This window comes from Acomys minous, assembly GCF_964271855.1.
Source record: "Acomys minous genome assembly, chromosome: 9".
NCBI lineage: Eukaryota > Metazoa > Chordata > Mammalia > Rodentia > Muridae > Acomys > Acomys minous.
The window spans coordinates 76,391,829-76,409,738 of NC_140490.1; the positions used below are offsets into that span (position 1 = coordinate 76,391,829).

At 40.6% G+C, this 17,910-nt stretch overlaps 2 protein-coding genes across 2 annotated transcripts; one reads left to right on the top strand and one right to left on the bottom strand.

Annotated features, from left to right (window-relative positions):
• Positions 1–507: 507 nt before the first annotated feature.
• Positions 508–12,600, bottom strand: PSMA2 (proteasome 20S subunit alpha 2). Its single transcript, XM_084796109.1, has 8 exons — positions 12,457–12,600; positions 10,100–10,176; positions 8,656–8,788; positions 6,413–6,535; positions 4,604–4,685; positions 2,331–2,404; positions 858–915; positions 508–769 (listed from the first exon to the last, which is right to left on the bottom strand). The coding sequence occupies exons 1-8, from the start codon at positions 12,495–12,497 to the stop codon at positions 653–655; spliced, it is 705 nt and encodes a 234-aa protein (XP_084652235.1). The 5' UTR covers positions 12,498–12,600; the 3' UTR covers positions 508–652.
• Positions 12,601–12,711: 111 nt separating this feature from the next.
• MRPL32 (mitochondrial ribosomal protein L32) lies at positions 12,712–15,392 on the top strand. Its single transcript, XM_084796230.1, has 3 exons — positions 12,712–12,884; positions 14,015–14,196; positions 14,957–15,392. Exons 1-3 carry the CDS (start codon positions 12,758–12,760, stop codon positions 15,209–15,211), a joined length of 564 nt encoding a protein of 187 aa, XP_084652356.1. The 5' UTR covers positions 12,712–12,757; the 3' UTR covers positions 15,212–15,392.
• The last annotated feature ends 2,518 nt before the right edge of the window (positions 15,393–17,910 follow it).

The window sequence follows — 17,910 nt, forward strand, 5'->3', positions numbered from 1 at the left end:
TTACTACTATGCACTTTGTACTGTGTATTCTATACACCTGACTGCTTCTCTGACCTCCTTGAATCTATTCCATGGAAAATGTAACCACAACGCACTGTTTCAAAATGTGTATAAAAACCTAGACTGCTTGCCTGCAAAATACACTCCGATTCAGACTGCCTCTGTGTTTGTCTCTGTTTGTCACTGCCGAATCCCTGCCCACCAAGCCTTCGAGGACCCTCATCCGAGGGACTCCCATACCCAACTGGGGTGGTCCGTGGCACAAAAGGTCCTAACTCATTCCTAGCCTGTCTCATGAATTTATTAAAGTGTATAAATTCTCCCAGTTATAAAAGCCATGACGTATATTAAAAACCAGAGTTCTCTTTTATAAACATAGGCATGGTTGGTAGTAAAGGGGTCAATAAGATCTAATAAAAATATGTGAAAAGTGATTGTATCATTCCAGTTTGCAATGTATAAAGTGAGAAAGAAGTATGTGCAAATTTTAGTGTTAAAAACTACAAATTGGTTTTAACAGTTTATTATGATTATTATTTTAAAAATGTGAATCCATTAAACCATGTAGAAATAAGTCTGCACAAACAAAACATACTTTAAACACGTATAAGCAGATGGACTGCGTGAGCTCTGAGTCGTTCGGGCATCTTTATTATGCTATGGCGGCCAGGTAATCCCTCACTTCGGTTGGGGTGAGCCTCCTGAAGCCAGCTTCGTTGCAGATCCCAACTTCTATGTTATCTTCTGTCATCTGCCCTTCAAAGCTTTCCTATTTAAGGAGAGAAGGAAAATGGTCAACTTCATAAGTAGCCCATTAGAAAAACCATGTCGCTCTAGTTGGCGGGTGCTGGGCTAACCTTTAGGGTCAAGATGGCTGTATGGATGGCATCTTCCAGCTCCAGGTCTTCGTTATATCTAAAGGAAAAAAAAATAAAAACAATAGTGCTATGGCACTGTGTAGATTCTTTATAGCTATTTTAAATAAAACAATAGTAAAAACATGAAATCTTTCAAAAAAATCTAACCCTCTTAAAAATGCTAATTTACAAAAGCAATTTCCTAATCATCTCAATGAGACAGCTGTCCCCAAATAATGAAGTAACACTTGCCACTGAACTTCTAACACTATGAAAAAAAAAATAATCCACTGTATGTCAGGCTATTGCTAAAATTATGTTATTTTAAGTTATAACACGGCATGTGCCTTTCATTAATAGGCAAAAGTTAAAGTGCTTTATTATCAAGATTCATTTGCTCGAAAGTCCAAGATCTTTAATAACGTCAACATAAATATCATGTAAAAAATGTACAGAGAAACATCACCTGTCACACCTGTCTAAAATACCAGAGACTTGTGGAGGACAGTGGCCACCGTGAACCCAGGGTTTAACTGTGAATCCGCAAGAGCAGCTTGCTGTGCTCAGCAGCAACACCACACTTTACACAGCACTCCATTCTTTCTTTAGCACACAATACATCATGTGATCTGCTCAATACCAACGACTGGTCTCACAATTTTTGTTTTGTTTGAAATAGGTTCTTATTTTGCAGCACAGCCTGGACCAGACCCCACTCTGTAACCCAGGCTGGCCTTAACTCAAAGTAATTCTCCTGCTGTAGCCTTCCAATTGCCAGGGTTACAGCATGGGCCTCTACATTCAACTACCTCCATTTTTAATTCTTATAAGTCATTGTTAAACATTCTTTTACTCTAAATATAATTTTTAAAAAATATGAATGTGGAAATAAACTAAAAAAAATAAACATTTAAGAAACAACCAACGAGTGGGCATGCTGGCCACCTCAGGAAGCAGGCGCAGGTGGATCCCCATGAGTGAGAAGCCAACCTGGTCTACATGACAAGCTTACGAAGAGCCAGGGCCACATAGAACAATTCTGTCTCAACCACCTCCATGACCTTAAATAAAATTTTGTTTTGTTCTGTTTTATTTGTTTTTTGAGACAGGGTTTCACAGTGCAGCCTTAGCTGTTCTGGACTCACTTTGTAGACCAGGCTGGTGTCCAACTTACAGCGATCTGCCTGCCTCTGCCTCCCAAGTGCTGGGATTCAAGGTGTGCACCACCACACCCAGCTAAATATTTTTTAAAAATAAAACAAGGATGAACAATATCCTCAGGGAATGAATACTATTACCATTAAATACATCAGAGACTAGGAAAACAAGAGATTAGGATGTCTTCTCTTTTATCTCTAAATAGACTAAAATACAGAAAGACACAATGAATTTGTTAGATCCATGAGATTATTCATTCAAAGTCTGAAACCCATGAGACCAGTCTGCCCAGGAATGCAATCCTCAGAAGCCTACCTCTTCTCAAGGAAAGTTTTCCCGTTCACGTAGTTCTTTCCCATTGCTGTGGCCTTCCAGGCAAAGTAAGCTCCCTAATCAGGAGAGACAAACGCATTTTAAAACACTGTCACTATATTGCTCTGATATCTGTGTTTAACTGTAATCGTCTTTAGCGTCTGAAGTCACGGCTATGGAAGCTGAATGGCAATTCCACAGAATAGGTTTGTTTAAAGGCTGAAGAAAGAATGACCAAGAGTCATGAGGAAAGTTCGAGGTTAATTTCAACTGTGGTGATGGTTTACTCTGGTATTTATATATGTATGCACACACACATGCACATATTAAACCTCATCAACAGATAACAATGGGTGCAACTATTGAAAAAATAAGGCGTACTTTAAAAAAGATCATTTTAAATGAATGGGCTGAATGGATCTAAAACTGTCTTACATTATCCTGAAAACTAGTGCTCACTCATCATCTTTACTGAAGAGAGATGGCTTTCATTGAAGGTATCAGAATCTTTAAATGTTTTAATGAGGCCATAAAAAAATTTGGGAACAGTGATAGTTTCTTAATATTTAACATCAAAAATTAGTTCAAAAGCAATGTGCAAAGAACCTAAGTCACTTTGGGCAGCTCTCCCCCACACCACCTCAGTGACATCATTCGGCCTGGCTTATGCCATCACACCACACAACACTTACCAATACAGACTTGAGACTACTGTCTGTCAGGAAGTGGTGCTTGTAACGTGCTTAAAAGGCTTTCGGCTTTTATAGAAACAATGTTTTACTACCATTCCTCAGCCTAGATGTCACTATCAGCCACTTTTTTTTAATTTAAGAATTTTTTGGGTTGCTGATTTGAGTTTCATAAAAAGAATTATTAAATACATTTTGGATTAGAGTTAGAATTTCCAACAATTTCTGAAAGGACCCTAAGCATTTTCTGACATTTCTGTAGCAAGTACTCCTATGAAGTGGTATCCTTAGCATTGCCAAGTATAAATCAAAATATTGACTCTGGAAAATGTTGACACTCCAAGGTCCTGCAAATTCAAACATTCTATAAAAAACAAACAAGTCCAACAATCTCAATACAATGCAAATTTACTTGTTTTCAATAAAAAGGTAAAATTATACATGCACCAAAGAACTGTTTTCAGATAGGTTTCTTGGGGATTACAGTCAGGTAGTATTTGACTTGTATACCTGTTTTATATTTCCATGGTTACAATGAACTTTCCCAGTGAAAAGGGGTGGCAAGGAGAATGCAAACACACGCACGAAGAGGAAGCCTTAGCAGGTGGGCTAGAAATTGCCTTTACGGAGAATGGGCATAACGCCAGGGACTGGCGCGGTCTCCTGGCTGGGAAGGCAGGCCACAGGCCATTTATCTTCAAAAGCTCACAGATAGCCTCACAATCTGATCACTTTTATTTTAACATTTTCATTTATAAGGTAAGATTGTAAGGCTTGCATGGAAATTGCAATTATCTAATAATTCATAAACAAAAATTCACTCTCTAACATTGAGCTTTTTCTTAGGCTTCTCCTCACGGCAAATGGAACAATATGGAATAAATCCAGATCCAGCTATGAACCTTGTGCTTTAGAAAAACATCTCAATCAAGACACCAGTCACAAAAACATTTTGTCCAACACTGAATTTACATTAGATGAGTGTGTTTGCTCTGTCATACTCTAGACAGTCCCAGCACCAAACTGATGTCAAAGATGAGAACACATGCCTCCTGCCACACACCTGACTCAGGTGCTTGCCAAACTGGCAATTCATTCTAGCACATGCTAATGAACATGACCAAAAAGGGGCAAAAAATAATGTAGATTATAGCTTTCTTATCAAAGATGGCGCTACAAAAATGCTGAATGTGCATCAAATGTGTGCTTCTTTATACTTTCTAAAAAGAAAAAAGGAAAAATAAAACAAAGCAAAACAAAACAGTGAAGGGGCTTGAGATATGGCTTAGGATTAAGAGGACCTGAGTTCCAGCCCCAGCACTAAGTCAGATGGCTCTCAACTGCCAGCTTTAGGGGATCTGATTCCTCTGGGCTCCACAGGCACGGAAGTCAAATGAATACACACCCCCCCCCCACACACACATATACACATAATTAAAGGTTAAAAAAAATAAAACAAATGAAATTTAAAAACAAGTAGAAAAAAAAGAAAATGCTGCTAAATGTAAAGTTTCATGGTTTTACCTTTAATTACATATATAAAAAGCAATTCTAATAAATTTTTAAAATATATGTAATGATACTTACAGATGGATCTGACTGAAATAAATATGGCCGCCCCTCATTCCATCCACAAATAAGTAGAGAAACGCCAAATGGACGAACACCGCTGTAGAAAGAAAATAAAAGGATCTAGAATAAAGTAAGAGTTTATATTCACTCACAAGTAAGATTCCCAAGTAAAGTGAGTTAGACTTCATTTAACTTCTAAATGAACCAATATAAAATGAATTCTCTTTAGCACCACTAGGAACAGCAGTAGATCCAAACCAAATGATGCTCAGCTCCCAAAAGTTCAGCAGAAATTAACTCTTAGTATAACCTAACCACAAAATTGCACCTTCAAGAGGTGGAACATGACAGAAGACATCAGCCATAGACTCTGTCCCGAGGAAGGGCTAATGCTTGTTTCTCAAAAGGGGTTTGGTCTCACAGAAGTGTTAGTTTCTATGGAACAGGCCACCACCCACTCTCTCACTTTTTCTTACTGTGTGACCTCTGGCCATGCAAGGCTGGCTGGTAGAAAAAAACTTATCAAAACCTGCACAACTCTGGACCCAGAGCTCTGAACTAATTAAACCTGGCTCAGATAATTTGTTAGAGCGACACAAAGTGGACTAAGACACAGACCATGAATAATGGTGTCACTATCTAAGCATAAAGAGTATGTCCTAACGAATTTAATAAATGCCTCTTTCCCACTAGGCTTACCTATCGGCCTTACATATTACCTTTATACTAGCTCATTCACAGTGTAATGTAAGAATATGGGGGTGGTGTGCGGTGGAGTGGAAATGGCTTGAGGGTTAAAAAACACTGGCTGCTCTCCTGAGGTCTTGAGTTCAAGTCCTAGCACCCACTGGTGGCTCACAACCATCTCTAACTGCAATCTCATATAATTGTCATGAAATCCAATGTCTTCTTATGGTATGCATGAAATGCATGAACAAATAAATCTTTAAAAGAAAGAAAGTAAGAAAGAAAGAAAGAAAGAAAGAAAGAAAGAAAGAAAGAAAGAAAGAAAGAAAACTAATAATCCAGGCATGGTGGCGCATGTCTTTAATCCCAGGCAGAGGCAGGCTGACTGCTGTTGAGTTCAAGGCCAGCCTGGTCTACAAAGTACAAAGCAAGTCCAGGACAGCCAAGGCTACATAGAGAAACCCTGTCTCAAAAATGCAAATAAATAAATAAATAAATAATAAAAATTAAAATGTTATTGTGGTCTTTAGGTACTCACAATCACTTTGGGTTGAAAAGCTAAGTACAAAGGCACTAAGGCAAAAACATCAGCAAAGACCCTTTTAAAAATCAAGACACTGAGCTCTGCTGCTGGGTAAGAGCACATTCTCCTCTCCCGTTCCTCTCCTTTTCTTCCTTTTGAGGCAGTGTCTAACTATGTAACCAAATTTGCCTTGAACTTGTAATCTCCCTCCCTCAGTGTCCCAAGTTCTCGGTTTACAGCTGTGCATCACCACATACAACCACATTTTACCTTAAGAAACTATTTCAAGTCAAGACCAGAAATAATGGTTATCACAGTGATTTTCTTCATTTGTTCAGAAAACACAGAAAAAATAGGACTTCTACATATCTGATTTCTTATACAATATTTTTTCTTCTTCTTCAAATTTATGGTACATCTCTGAAAGTAATAAAGCGACTCACCCTGACTTGGTATACTCACTCTGACTGGGTGTACTTACCCTGACTGGGTGTACTCACCCTGACTGGGTGTACTCACCCTGACTGGGTGTACTCACCCTGACTGGGTGTACTCACCCTGACTGGGTGTACTCACTCTGACTGGGTGTACTCACTCTGACTGGGTGTACTCACCCTGACTGGGTGTACTCCTGCATCACGGACGCCACCCTCTGCACCAGCTGCGCTGTGGGGATGGGCTCTTGGTAAACAAGATAGTACTGCTGAGCAAGTTTCCGAGCTCTGTGCACAAGCACTCTAAGGCAATAAAGACAGATAATTAAGGCTATGACACTCCATTTTCTTCTAAAAGAACACGCTACACAAGCTTAGCATGCATCTCTCTTTAGCAGCTATCAGCTCAGTTAGTCTCATTCTTCACACCCGATTCCAGTGTATTTAGAAATATCAGAGAATTACAATCTGAGACAAAAGAAAGAGACGCAGGGACTAAAGTACAGTTAGTAACAGATTTAGGGAGCTGGAGAGGTGGCTGAAGAGCACTGGCTGCTCTTCCCGAGGACCCAGGCTCAACACCCAGTAACCACATGGTGACTCACAACCCTCCTGACTCCAAATTCAGAGGATCCAATGCCCTCTTCTGGTCACTGGAGGCACTGTACCACTGCATGCATGTGGTACAGATATGCAGTCAAAACATCCACACACCCGTATTAAGGTAACAGATTTAATTTACAAAACAAGAGCTTCATGTCTCCCTCTGTGACTTCTTCCAAACTGTCCCCTTCATCTTGAGGGCACTCTATTTATACTTCACTCCAGACATCCCAAACACAGATGCATATGAATACACACATAATTCGGGGCATTTCTGTCAGCCCGTGTCTTTTCTATAGTCTACCTTCAACTCCACTTACAATTCAGAATAGCCTTCCAACACTGAAAAAAAAATTAAGAAACTACTTTTTACATAAGACATGAAATTGTACTATTGTGATGTTTAATCTTGGTTGCCAACGTGACTACAAATGTAATTAACAGGGATCTAAGATCCCATAGGGGATTTTTTGGTTGTTATTTTGGTTTATTTTCCGAGACAGGGTTTCTCTGTGTAGCTGTGGCTGTCCTGGACTCACTTTGTAGATTAGGCTGTCCTTGAACTCACAGTGATTTGCCTGCTTCTGCCTCCCAGGTGCTGAGGTTAAAGGCACCAGGTCTGGTTCCATAGGGGGTTTTAAAATCAAGATTTGAAGCAGAAAGACCCATCCTAAATCTGGGCTACACTTTCTGGTGGCAACCCAGATAAAAAAGGTCAAAAAGGGAAACTACTTCTAGCCTCCTTGCCTCACTCTAGTGTCTATCCTGTTGCTGCTGCCAGTATTTACACAACTTCTTCAGGACTCCAGTGCAGACTGAAGACCGCAGCCTCCGGGAACCTTTCAGGACTCCAGCACTAGACTGCTCAGACACCCAGCCTTGTGCACTGAACAACTACTGTATTCTTGGTTTGTCTGCCATCATACAACCAGTGGTGGATGGTCCAGACCACAACCTGTAAGTTAGTCTAATAAATCATACACACAAACACACACATGCATACATATATTGTCAGTTCTGTTCCTTTAGAGCCTTAATATAACTATATAGCAATCAAATATATCAAGACAGAAAGGAGTTAGATATCTTCACCCGTCATATACGACTTAGCTGAAACATGCGCACTATCACTCTGATGCTCACGCCCTTCCGTTCTTAGTTTATCAGCAATAGTCCACTGCAGTGTCCATTCTACAAAGTGCTATAGAATTTTTCCAAGGCAGGAAGCAACTCATGCTCTGATAACCCTGTTGGCTTATAATTCAAAGTGAAACTCTATCTTATTTTATAAACTTAAAGTGATTTTTTTTAATTGTATATGACAAAAAGAAAGCTGTCAATCTCTCTCAACTTACTGATACCCCAAGGTAAGCAGTGTTACTCTCTCTTTTCCAGTGGAATACAAAGGGAGCAACTCCACAAGCCTCTGAAACCTTGCTGGCCACTTGGAAGCCTTCAGTGGCCATAGAGACATGTATCCCTTTGACAAGAACAGAATGATGTTAGGTCTACATGGTCTACACTTTCTGTTGTTGCCTGAATCACCTTACTATTATATTATAGCATGAATACATCCGACCACTTTCAAGGTGCATCAGAACATGAAAGTCCTTCCTACCAATTCCTTGGATGGAGGACATGGGAAGAGAAAGAGGTAATTTATCCCCTCTTTACACTCGTGTATCAAAAGAGCAGCCTCCATACGGAGCCCTTACAGACACACTAAACCTAGCTGTCTTCAGGCTGCCATGACTAAACCAAACAACCATAAGGAAGGATTAAGACGAGACGAGGAGAAACGTCGTAACTAGGGTGTATACCTGTAATCTGGGCCCATGCCACTGTACACCAAACCGATATGCTTGGTGATTGGCTCCACTTTGTGCACACTCCTTTCGTCATACAGGATGGACTTCTGTTTCTTCTCAGTTGCTAATACCACACCATTTGCAGCTTAAAAGGAAAAAAAGGCAACTATTAAACTGCGTTCTTTATTAGCTTTCTACTTATAGATACACTAAGCTCAAACTTGTTGCTTTCTCAAGATTATAAAACCCTTTTCTGATTTGTGGACAAATGGATGACATTAGAAATTATCATATTGAGTGAGTTAACCCAGACGCAGAAAGAATCACATGGTTTATACTCACTTATAATTGGGCACTAGCCCAAAAGGCATGTCCCATGAAAGTCTTCACTTACCAGGATATTGGGATAGATGGAGGACATCACACTGGGACTTGGGCAAGAGAAATATAAGAGATGGGGAAATAGAAGGCTCCAGAGGATCTTAGAAACCTACAAGAACCTCATAACAGGTGGATCAGGTTCCAAGGAAGTCTGTTCAAACTATTGCACTAACCAAGGTCATTACAAGTAGTAAACATTGAACCCCTACTCGGATCTAGCCAATGGACAGGACATTCTCCAGAGTTGGGTAGAGAGCAGGGACATGACATGAACTCTGGTGCCCCATATTTGACAACCTCCCCTTGGTGGGGAGCCCGGGTGGCACTCAAAGAAAGAATAAGTAGGCTACCAAGATGAGACTTGATAACCTATGACTACATAGTGGGGGAGGTGGTCCCTCTTGGTCATAGACCTAGGGGAGGGAAATAGGGTGAAAGCAGGAGAGAGGGAGGAATGGGAGGACACAAGTAATGGGATAACAATTGAGCTGTAATCTGAATAAATTAATTTTTAAAAATTTCTGGACTTTTATATAAAAATTACCTAACAAATAATAAATCTGACACTGGTCATTTATACTGCACAAACAAAAAATTCCCATAGCTATAGGTATTACCCAAGCTAAATATTTTCAGCTTTATTGGTTTTGAAACAATAACATTCATTAAGTCTTCTGATATAAACAATAAGAAATGTCTCTATAAGGATACTAGAACATACAATAATTTTATCTTTAGATGTTTTACAATTATCCCTTAATAAAGATAAAATTTCCAGAGAAAAATAGAATCAGTGAAAAGACTTCTTGCAAAGTATCACAGTAGATTGAAATACTATATTTGCTGTAGGATTTAAATTATGGGGCGAGATACTACCTATTTTTCTTGAAACTTCAAAATTCTCTAAGCTAACAAAAAGACTTATGCACTTATATCTATTTCAGAATCAGTTTTTGGTTTTTTTTTTTTAAGTTCAAAACTGTCTAAGCTAACAAAAAGACTCCTGAGAAGTACGCACTTACATCCACTTCAGCTAACTACTAACAAGCATCTGAAGTGAATGACACTTTCTTACCTTTAATTCCCACAGAAGGGGCCCCTCCAGCCACAGCAGCCAAAGCATATTCAATCTGGACAAGTTTACCAGACGGGCTGAAAGAGAAACGAAGGCATTTTTAATGTTAACACATCTCCAGATATTAACTAGAGGCACTGGTGACAGGAAGGGAGACACAGAGGTCAGACCCCACTAATCAGGCCTTCTGGCCTTTAAATCTGCCGTGCAGTTGTTTGGAAACTAAGCCTGCAAGATTTGGATACCCTCCTAGTGGGGCACTCCCTCTCCGTCCTGTTTTGTCGTTGCTGTTTTCCCCATGGCTAGTTAGCAAGGCATTACTCCTGCTGCCTGGTGACCACCTGCCAACCCAGACTTTAGGCAAGCGTGTCCAGCAGTCAGGCAGCTTCTGTAGTGAGCAGTACCAGGGCTCCCGTTAGAAAATGGCAGCATCTATCTGGGAAAATTTTGAGATTTTTAACTACTTTTCTTCTCCAGTTCCAAAGCAGCTAACTTTGTACCTGACATAAATCTTGTAATAACTTCCTGGTTCAATTAGAACAAGAATGACTTACTCTGGCGTACCCTCGTTCTCTTGCTTGCCCTGCATGTTTGGCCCCATCATTTTTATCTCCATCCTCGCTATAGTTTATCCTGTCAACAATTCTTTTTATTCTTAAACACTCAAACATGCAGCTCTTTCTTATCTTCTAGTTTCAAGAATCACCAGGCTTAGGCCTTTCCTGACTCATCAGTCTGAGGTTATATTCCTTCAAAATTCCCAGTAACAGGAAAGACCTTGCAGAATTCACACCGGTAGGCACCAACTTCTTCTGCTCCTCCATTATCCTCTCCCAAAGGCGCCTCACTTCCTCCCTCTGGCAGCTTGTACCACTAACAATTTAAGACTAAAAACAATGTTTTTCCCCTAAACAGTTAAGAAAAAGTTTGTTATATACAGTAAAGAAATCTGTGAAAACATTCCGATGTGTGTTACAAAAGATTCAGGGGCGGAGGATGTGGCTCCTAAGCTGGAGTGCTTGCCTAGAGTGCATGACACAGCATAAACCAGGTATGCTAGTGCCCTGCTATAATCCCACCACAGGGAAAGGGAGGCACGAGACTCAACTGAATGTCATCCTTAGTTAATGGCCATTTTAAACCAGCCTGGGCTACAAATGATTGTCTCAAAATGAAACTGAATTTTAAAAAAAAAATTATTTATGGCCATTTGTCTCAGCTCCAGTGAGACGACATTTAGGGCCCAAATTGTTTTGTTTACAAATATAATTGTGACTACCAGGCATAATTTAGACTCTGTTTAGTATATAAAGAAATGATTTGCTAAGGAATTAAATGGAATTCATTCAAGGGTTCCAAAAGAGTAACAACAAAATTGCACACACCCACTTTTCATTTGAAAGTGCAAAGGGCAATTTTCAAAAGAAGGTCAACATATGGTAACGAAAGTATACTAATTTTTGTTTTCAAAACCAACAAAGTCTGAATATCTACTTAGCTACTCGTGGACAACCTTGAAAAAATTCAGTTGTCTAGGCTGTGCTTAACTAATCTGTAACTCATCATACATAGGTGGTCGTGGTAAAGCTTTACAGTTATATTCAACAAGTAGCTCCTGCCTGTCTTCAGTTATCAGATCCTTAAGAAAATGGTCTAACCACAGTCCTTTACGTAAATTCTCCCGTGGTGATTTTTCTTAGAGAACGATGGTTTACTTCAAATGTACTTTGAGAAAATAAATGTAATTATTTAACTAACTGTCCCATAACAGAAAGGTCTAAAATCTTTATTTAATCATTTTTTTACGGATAAAGCAAAACATCGACCTTAACTTATCAGCTTGAGTGAGCCACGGAAACCTGACAGGAAATCAGCTCTTTCGTTTTGTGGTTCTTGGGCTTCTGTAGGTGCACAGAAGAAACCGAATGCAGTGTGAGCTCATTTGCTCACGGTTGCTAAACGGAGACCAAGATTCGGACTTAAGAGTAAAGGATTTCCCAAAAGAAAAAAAGGTGTCTGATCAGGAGTCAGGGTTTCCGAAACTCGCGCTCAGGCCATCTGGGCCAGGAAGGGAACCCTAAGCCTGAAGGGAGGAGCTGGAAACAGGTTCTCCCAACGCGCCCTTTTTTTTTTTTAGTCTAGAGACGGAGAGCTAGTGCCTGGCTCGGAGCCTCCAGCCCCTCAGCCCCCAACGCGGCGGGCCCGGGCCTGGCACCGAACATGACTCTGCAAAGCTACGAGTCCGGCTCCATGCCCACGCGATCTTTCAGAAACACAGCCAGATGCTAGACACGGTGACCAGGTCTGGGGCGATCCTGCCATATGCGACGCATGGAACCTGGGGTCCCCCCGGGTACCTGAATGTAGTCAGCGAGAAGCTGTAACCGCGCTCTGCCATCTTTACCCGGAAAGTCGGACACAGCCACGCCCATGCGCAGTACGTCCGTTTTCTTTTTCTTCTCTTGTCTCTGATTGGAGGAGAGTCAGACGCGCCCCAGGGGCAGCTGGAAGTTGAAGTTTCAGGATCCGAGGCGGCCGGGCTTTGCCCCAAGCACATGCGCGAGAGCCGCCTTGCGCATGCTCTGATCAGAGAGGCGGGGGGAGGGGCGGGCCTGCGCATGCTCCCAGCACGCGTCCCGGTCCTGTGTGAGGAGGAACATGGCTCCCGTGCTGCTGCTGCTGTCACTCCGGTGGCCAGCGCGACCCGGACCGCTCCGACAGTGCTGGGAGCTGCTGCAACGGCAACTGCAGCAGAGCTGGAACGGCTTTGCTTGTCCTCAGTGGGGTCCGTAAGGAGAGAGTTCGTGGGAGTGGGTTGGTGAGGGCTTCCGGGTTGTATGAAAGACACAACGTGTGCTTTTTGTTTGTTTGGTTGGTTGTTCTTGTTTTGAGACTGTTTCCAGCCTGGGGTGGTCTGGAACTCACTGTGTAGCCCAGGCTAGCTTCGAGCTCCTGGTATCTTGGATGTTAAAATCCCAGAAGTGATAGAGCACAGACAATCTGAACACATATACATCCCATTACATCTCAAAAGCTGTGTAATAAATCATTGTCTCCTACTGCTACTTGAGATAGTCATTTTAATCCATTCCTTATCTAATAGGCCAGGAAAGCCCCAAGGTCACTCAGGCATGGCAGAGCTGTTATAAACGGTGAGGCTTTAGGTATTTTTTCACTCTCTGGGGACGTGGGGTGAGACAACACCTCTATCCATGTCCAGGTTACCCCTGAAGCTCCTGATCCTTCTGCCTCAAGCCTCCTGATGTCTGGGATTTCAAGCATATGCTTGAACAGCTTAGGTAGTGGGTAGAAGTCCTAAGAATTGTGTGAAGTTTTGAAAGTATAAAGAACAAAAGGAAGGGTAAAGGAGTTATCTAAGCAATTTAGAAAAAACAGAAGTGAAGCACTTGATGGTCTCACAAGTAATAAGCTCCTTTTCTTAGCATACAGAACAAAGTTAAATGTTAAGGACAGAATCAACCGGGTTTAAAGATAAAAGCTAACTAGAGCTGGATATTATGGGCCAGGTAACGGCCAGTATAATCGTTTCAGTGCCGGTCAGAGTGTGTGTAGTGATTCTCAACATTAGACTTACTTGTGTATTATTTACTACTGAACCACAATACCCCATATTGTGTAAGGTGAGAATGCTTAATAGACCAGTTGTTTTGGTAGGCTGCCACATAGCTCAGTAAAAGACCTTGCTGCCAAGCCCCAAGACTACATGGTGTAAGGAGAAAACTAACTCTGGAAGCTGTCCTCTGACTTTCACATGTGTACACATACACACAAACACGTGTAATTTATAGGTGTGTATGTCTAGTGACACCACACATGTTCATTGTTTAGAAAATAGTATTTATAAATAATCATTTAGGAACTAGAAGTTGATTCTGTGTCTCTTTTGTTTTATAGCACCAGCATTAGCAGTCCAGGGCCCATCTGCCCTCCCAGAACTTGCACATGATACCAGTGGAAATGAAGAGAATTCCAGCTTTTTAGATAGTATCTTTTGGATGGCAGCACCCAAAAACAGACGCAGCATTGAAGTTAATCGGTGTAGGAGAAGAAACTCTTGGAAGCTTATTAAAATTAAGGTAATATATGTACATGTGCATGTATACCAGAGAAAACCAGCTTTTTTTTTTTTTAAGATTTGTTTATTAATACATATACAGTTCTATACTTGCAGGCCAGAAGAGGGCATTAGATCACATTATAGATGATTTTGAGCCACCATGTGGTTGCTGGGAGTTGAACTCAGGACCTCTGGGAGAGGAGGCAGTGCTCTAAACCTCTGAGCCATCTCTCCAGCCCCAAGAAACCAGCTTTGTTTGGTTCAACGTGTATTGATATGTAATTTAACTTTTCCTTGATGGATAACCCCATTATATTGATGGACTCCTTGTTGGTTATTTATTGCTTGAATTTAGAGAACTGATAGAGTCACATGGGATCTTCATAAACAATTGCTCTGTAAAAATCTCCAAACTTATTCCTTGCCTATGTTTCTAATACCTTATGTGGAACTCACTAGGATCACATAATAAAAATATTCTACTCAAGCCAGAGGGTAGACAACAGAATCTGAGAATAGTTTATCCATAGGCTATACAAATAAAAATATACTAGATTGGTAAATTTGAGTTTATTCATAATTTTCTTGCTAACTTGAAGTCAATGTTATTATTATTTTTTAAATTTTTCCTGTTAAAACAAAGTTGAACTAGATCATATATAACCTCATATAGCATGAACATTCTCAGACAGTTACAGTGCCATCATTTTAGGGCTCTTGCTGCTGGCTACATATTACATTGCTTGTTGTTTATTTGTTTTTCTATTGTTGTTCTAAAGAACAATATAGATGTTTGCCCTGAATGTGGTCACCTGAAGCAGAAACATGTCCTTTGTGGCTACTGCTATGAAAAAGTACGCCAGGAAACAAAGAAAATCAGACAACAAATAGGAGCTGAAGAAGGGGGCCCTTTCAAAGCTCCTTCTGTAGAGACTGTGGTACTATACACAGGAGAGAAACTGTCAGAACAGGATCAAGGCAAGAGGATTATTGAACGAAGCATAAAGAGGCCATCTTGGTTCACCCAGAATTGAAACTAAAGAAGTTAAAAGGGCAGTTTCATCATAATGCATTCTCTTGCATCAAAAGTCTTTATTTTTGTGATGTGCCTGTTTTCATATCATCAGTGTATTTTAAAATGGACTTAATTAGTTGTTACTCTTAAATGAGGTAATTTGTATCATAAATAAACTTGACATTTATGCAAAGGTTCAATGGATTAATATGTGTGTTTTTATAATGCTGTTGGGTTTTAATTAAACCTAGGATTTCCAGACCAACACCTTTATTTCTTCCATTCTCAGGAAGCACTTTAGCTATCTTGGCAGTTTACCTGGAGAGATTACCAGAAAGGTCTGGGCTATTTATCACCCTGCTTGTTTTGTTGTAGCTTCCCACTGGCTTTAATCATAGGGCATGGAACACCAAGAAACACCCCGAGGGATCTCTTGCATTCCAGACAAACTTTCTTGGCTGAAAAATTGGATTCTGTCATTAGAAGTAATGCTGTTTGAAATTAGTTTGGGTGAAGCATCACAGGCAGAAAGGCAAAGTCATGACCAGAATAAGCATTTCCAGTAAGGACAAAATGTCCCTTCCATTATGGAAGTTGTTCAGTGTAACCAAATTGCCACCAGGTCACTGACTGGTGGGAAGATCTATCCATGTAGGCCTTCCCCAAATGTCTTTCTCATTAATTTTCTAATCAGGCTCCTCCCAAGTTCCTGTCCAAATCACTGGCTACAGCTCCTGGATCAATAAACAGCTGCACATCTGGCCATTTCTCCTTCCGAGCAAAATGTACAACCATGTCATTGGTACAAATTCCCCACTGCAAAGATTTTTCTCCACTAAAGTCCTTCACAGTTGTTCAAGAAAGAGGCTGTAATACTGCACCTGTCCACTTCTGGGTGGTCCCTGCGTAAGTGTATAGAGTCATCTATAAATAAGGCCCTAGTTTTCTTTTCCTCATCATAGAGCATTGGCCAGTGCTTGGTCCAGAAAGTTGTAACAAGAGTAGAAACCATAGACATTTGGGCAACATCTTTGTATAACTTGTTTGTGCTCCACCCCGAGAACCTGTTCAGTCCCAATCATATATACCATTTCCATTTGTTGATGGATTAGTGCTGTAAATATCTAACTTCATGGGTAGGTAAATCCAATAATGCCCAACTCATAATGGGTGCTTCAGTTGACATAGCAACCTGGGGACCCATTAAGGACCAATAACAAACCAAGAACTGCCTATCTTAAGAATAGTGTCTGCAGATGAGACTATCGCTTTGCTCCAAGGGCCTTCATTGAGATTCACATACAGGGCCCTAGCATAGACCGGCTCCAAACAACATCCTCCTCTGCCAGAGATGCCTCAAGTATCATAGAGTCTGCTAGGTCATACAGACCAAGTGGCAGAGCAGCCTGGATCTGTTGAAGAGCTTTATCTTGTTCCAGGCCCCACTCAAAACTAGTAGCTTTTCTAGTCACTTGGTGTATGGGCCCAAGTAACAGATCCAAGAGAAATCTGTTGTCTCTGAAATCCAAAAATGCCCAATAAGTGCTGTGCTTCTTTGTTGGTGTTCAGAGGGGCCAGTTGCAACAATTTACCTTACTCCTTAGAAAAATTATCTCCACATGTCCATTGGATTCCTAGAAATTTCACTGGGGTAGAAAGCTCTTACATTTTGGTTGTATTATTTACCATATAATGCACATATGTTTTATCAACAAGCTAAAGTGGTTGCTACCCTCTGCTCATTTGGTCCAATCAACATAATGCCATCAATACAGTGGAGCAGTATAATATCTTTGAGGAAGAGACAAATAATCAGTAAGCCTTTGAACTAAATTTTGACAGGGCTTGAGAGCTGATACACCCCTGAGGGAAAACTATAAAGACATACTCCAGGCCTTGCCAGCTGAAAGAAAATTGTTTCTGGTGGTCCTTATGGATTGGTATAGAGAAAAAACCTGTATATTATGTTTCAAGTAAGGTGTTAATCTGCTCCAGCGATGGAAGCACATTTAGCACAGCAGCTATAATTGGAGTCATTATTTGATTAATTTTCACTAGTCACTGCCATGATCCATTTGTCTTCTGCACAGGTCAAATTGAGTTAAAGGCTATGTTGTGGAAACCACCACCCCTCAATCTTTTGAGTTCCTTTTTTTTTCTTAATGGTGGTACTAATTTCTATAATGCATCCTAAACTGCAGTGTTGTTCTGTGTTCACTATTTTCCCTGATAAAGACAACTTCAATGGCTTCCATTTGGTGTTTCCAACCGTAATAGCCTTTACTCTACAGGTCAGGGAACCAATCAGTCAATTCTTCTAACTTCTAAGTATAGCTATTTCAATTATACATTAGAGGATTGGGTAAATGATCACAGGATGAGTTCAGGGACTGACTGTCCCAGCTGTGAGTCAGATGTTAACCAATACTCTATCAATTATTAATCAAGAAACTACCATACAGATTTGCGTACAGTAAATCTGATAGAGGTATTTTCTATACTGAGGTTACTTCCCTGAAAACTCTGTGCTGAGTTGAAAAAGAAAAAACAAACAAACAAAAAAAACCTAGGACAATTGACTTCTTCATGCCTTCAAAATCTGCACTGCATGGATGATTCTTATACATTACCAGCATGAGATGACCCTTGGCTCTCTCTGAACCATAGATCCTATGTGTTAACCCTGAGGAAATACTCCTAGTAGATTCCTTCTTATTG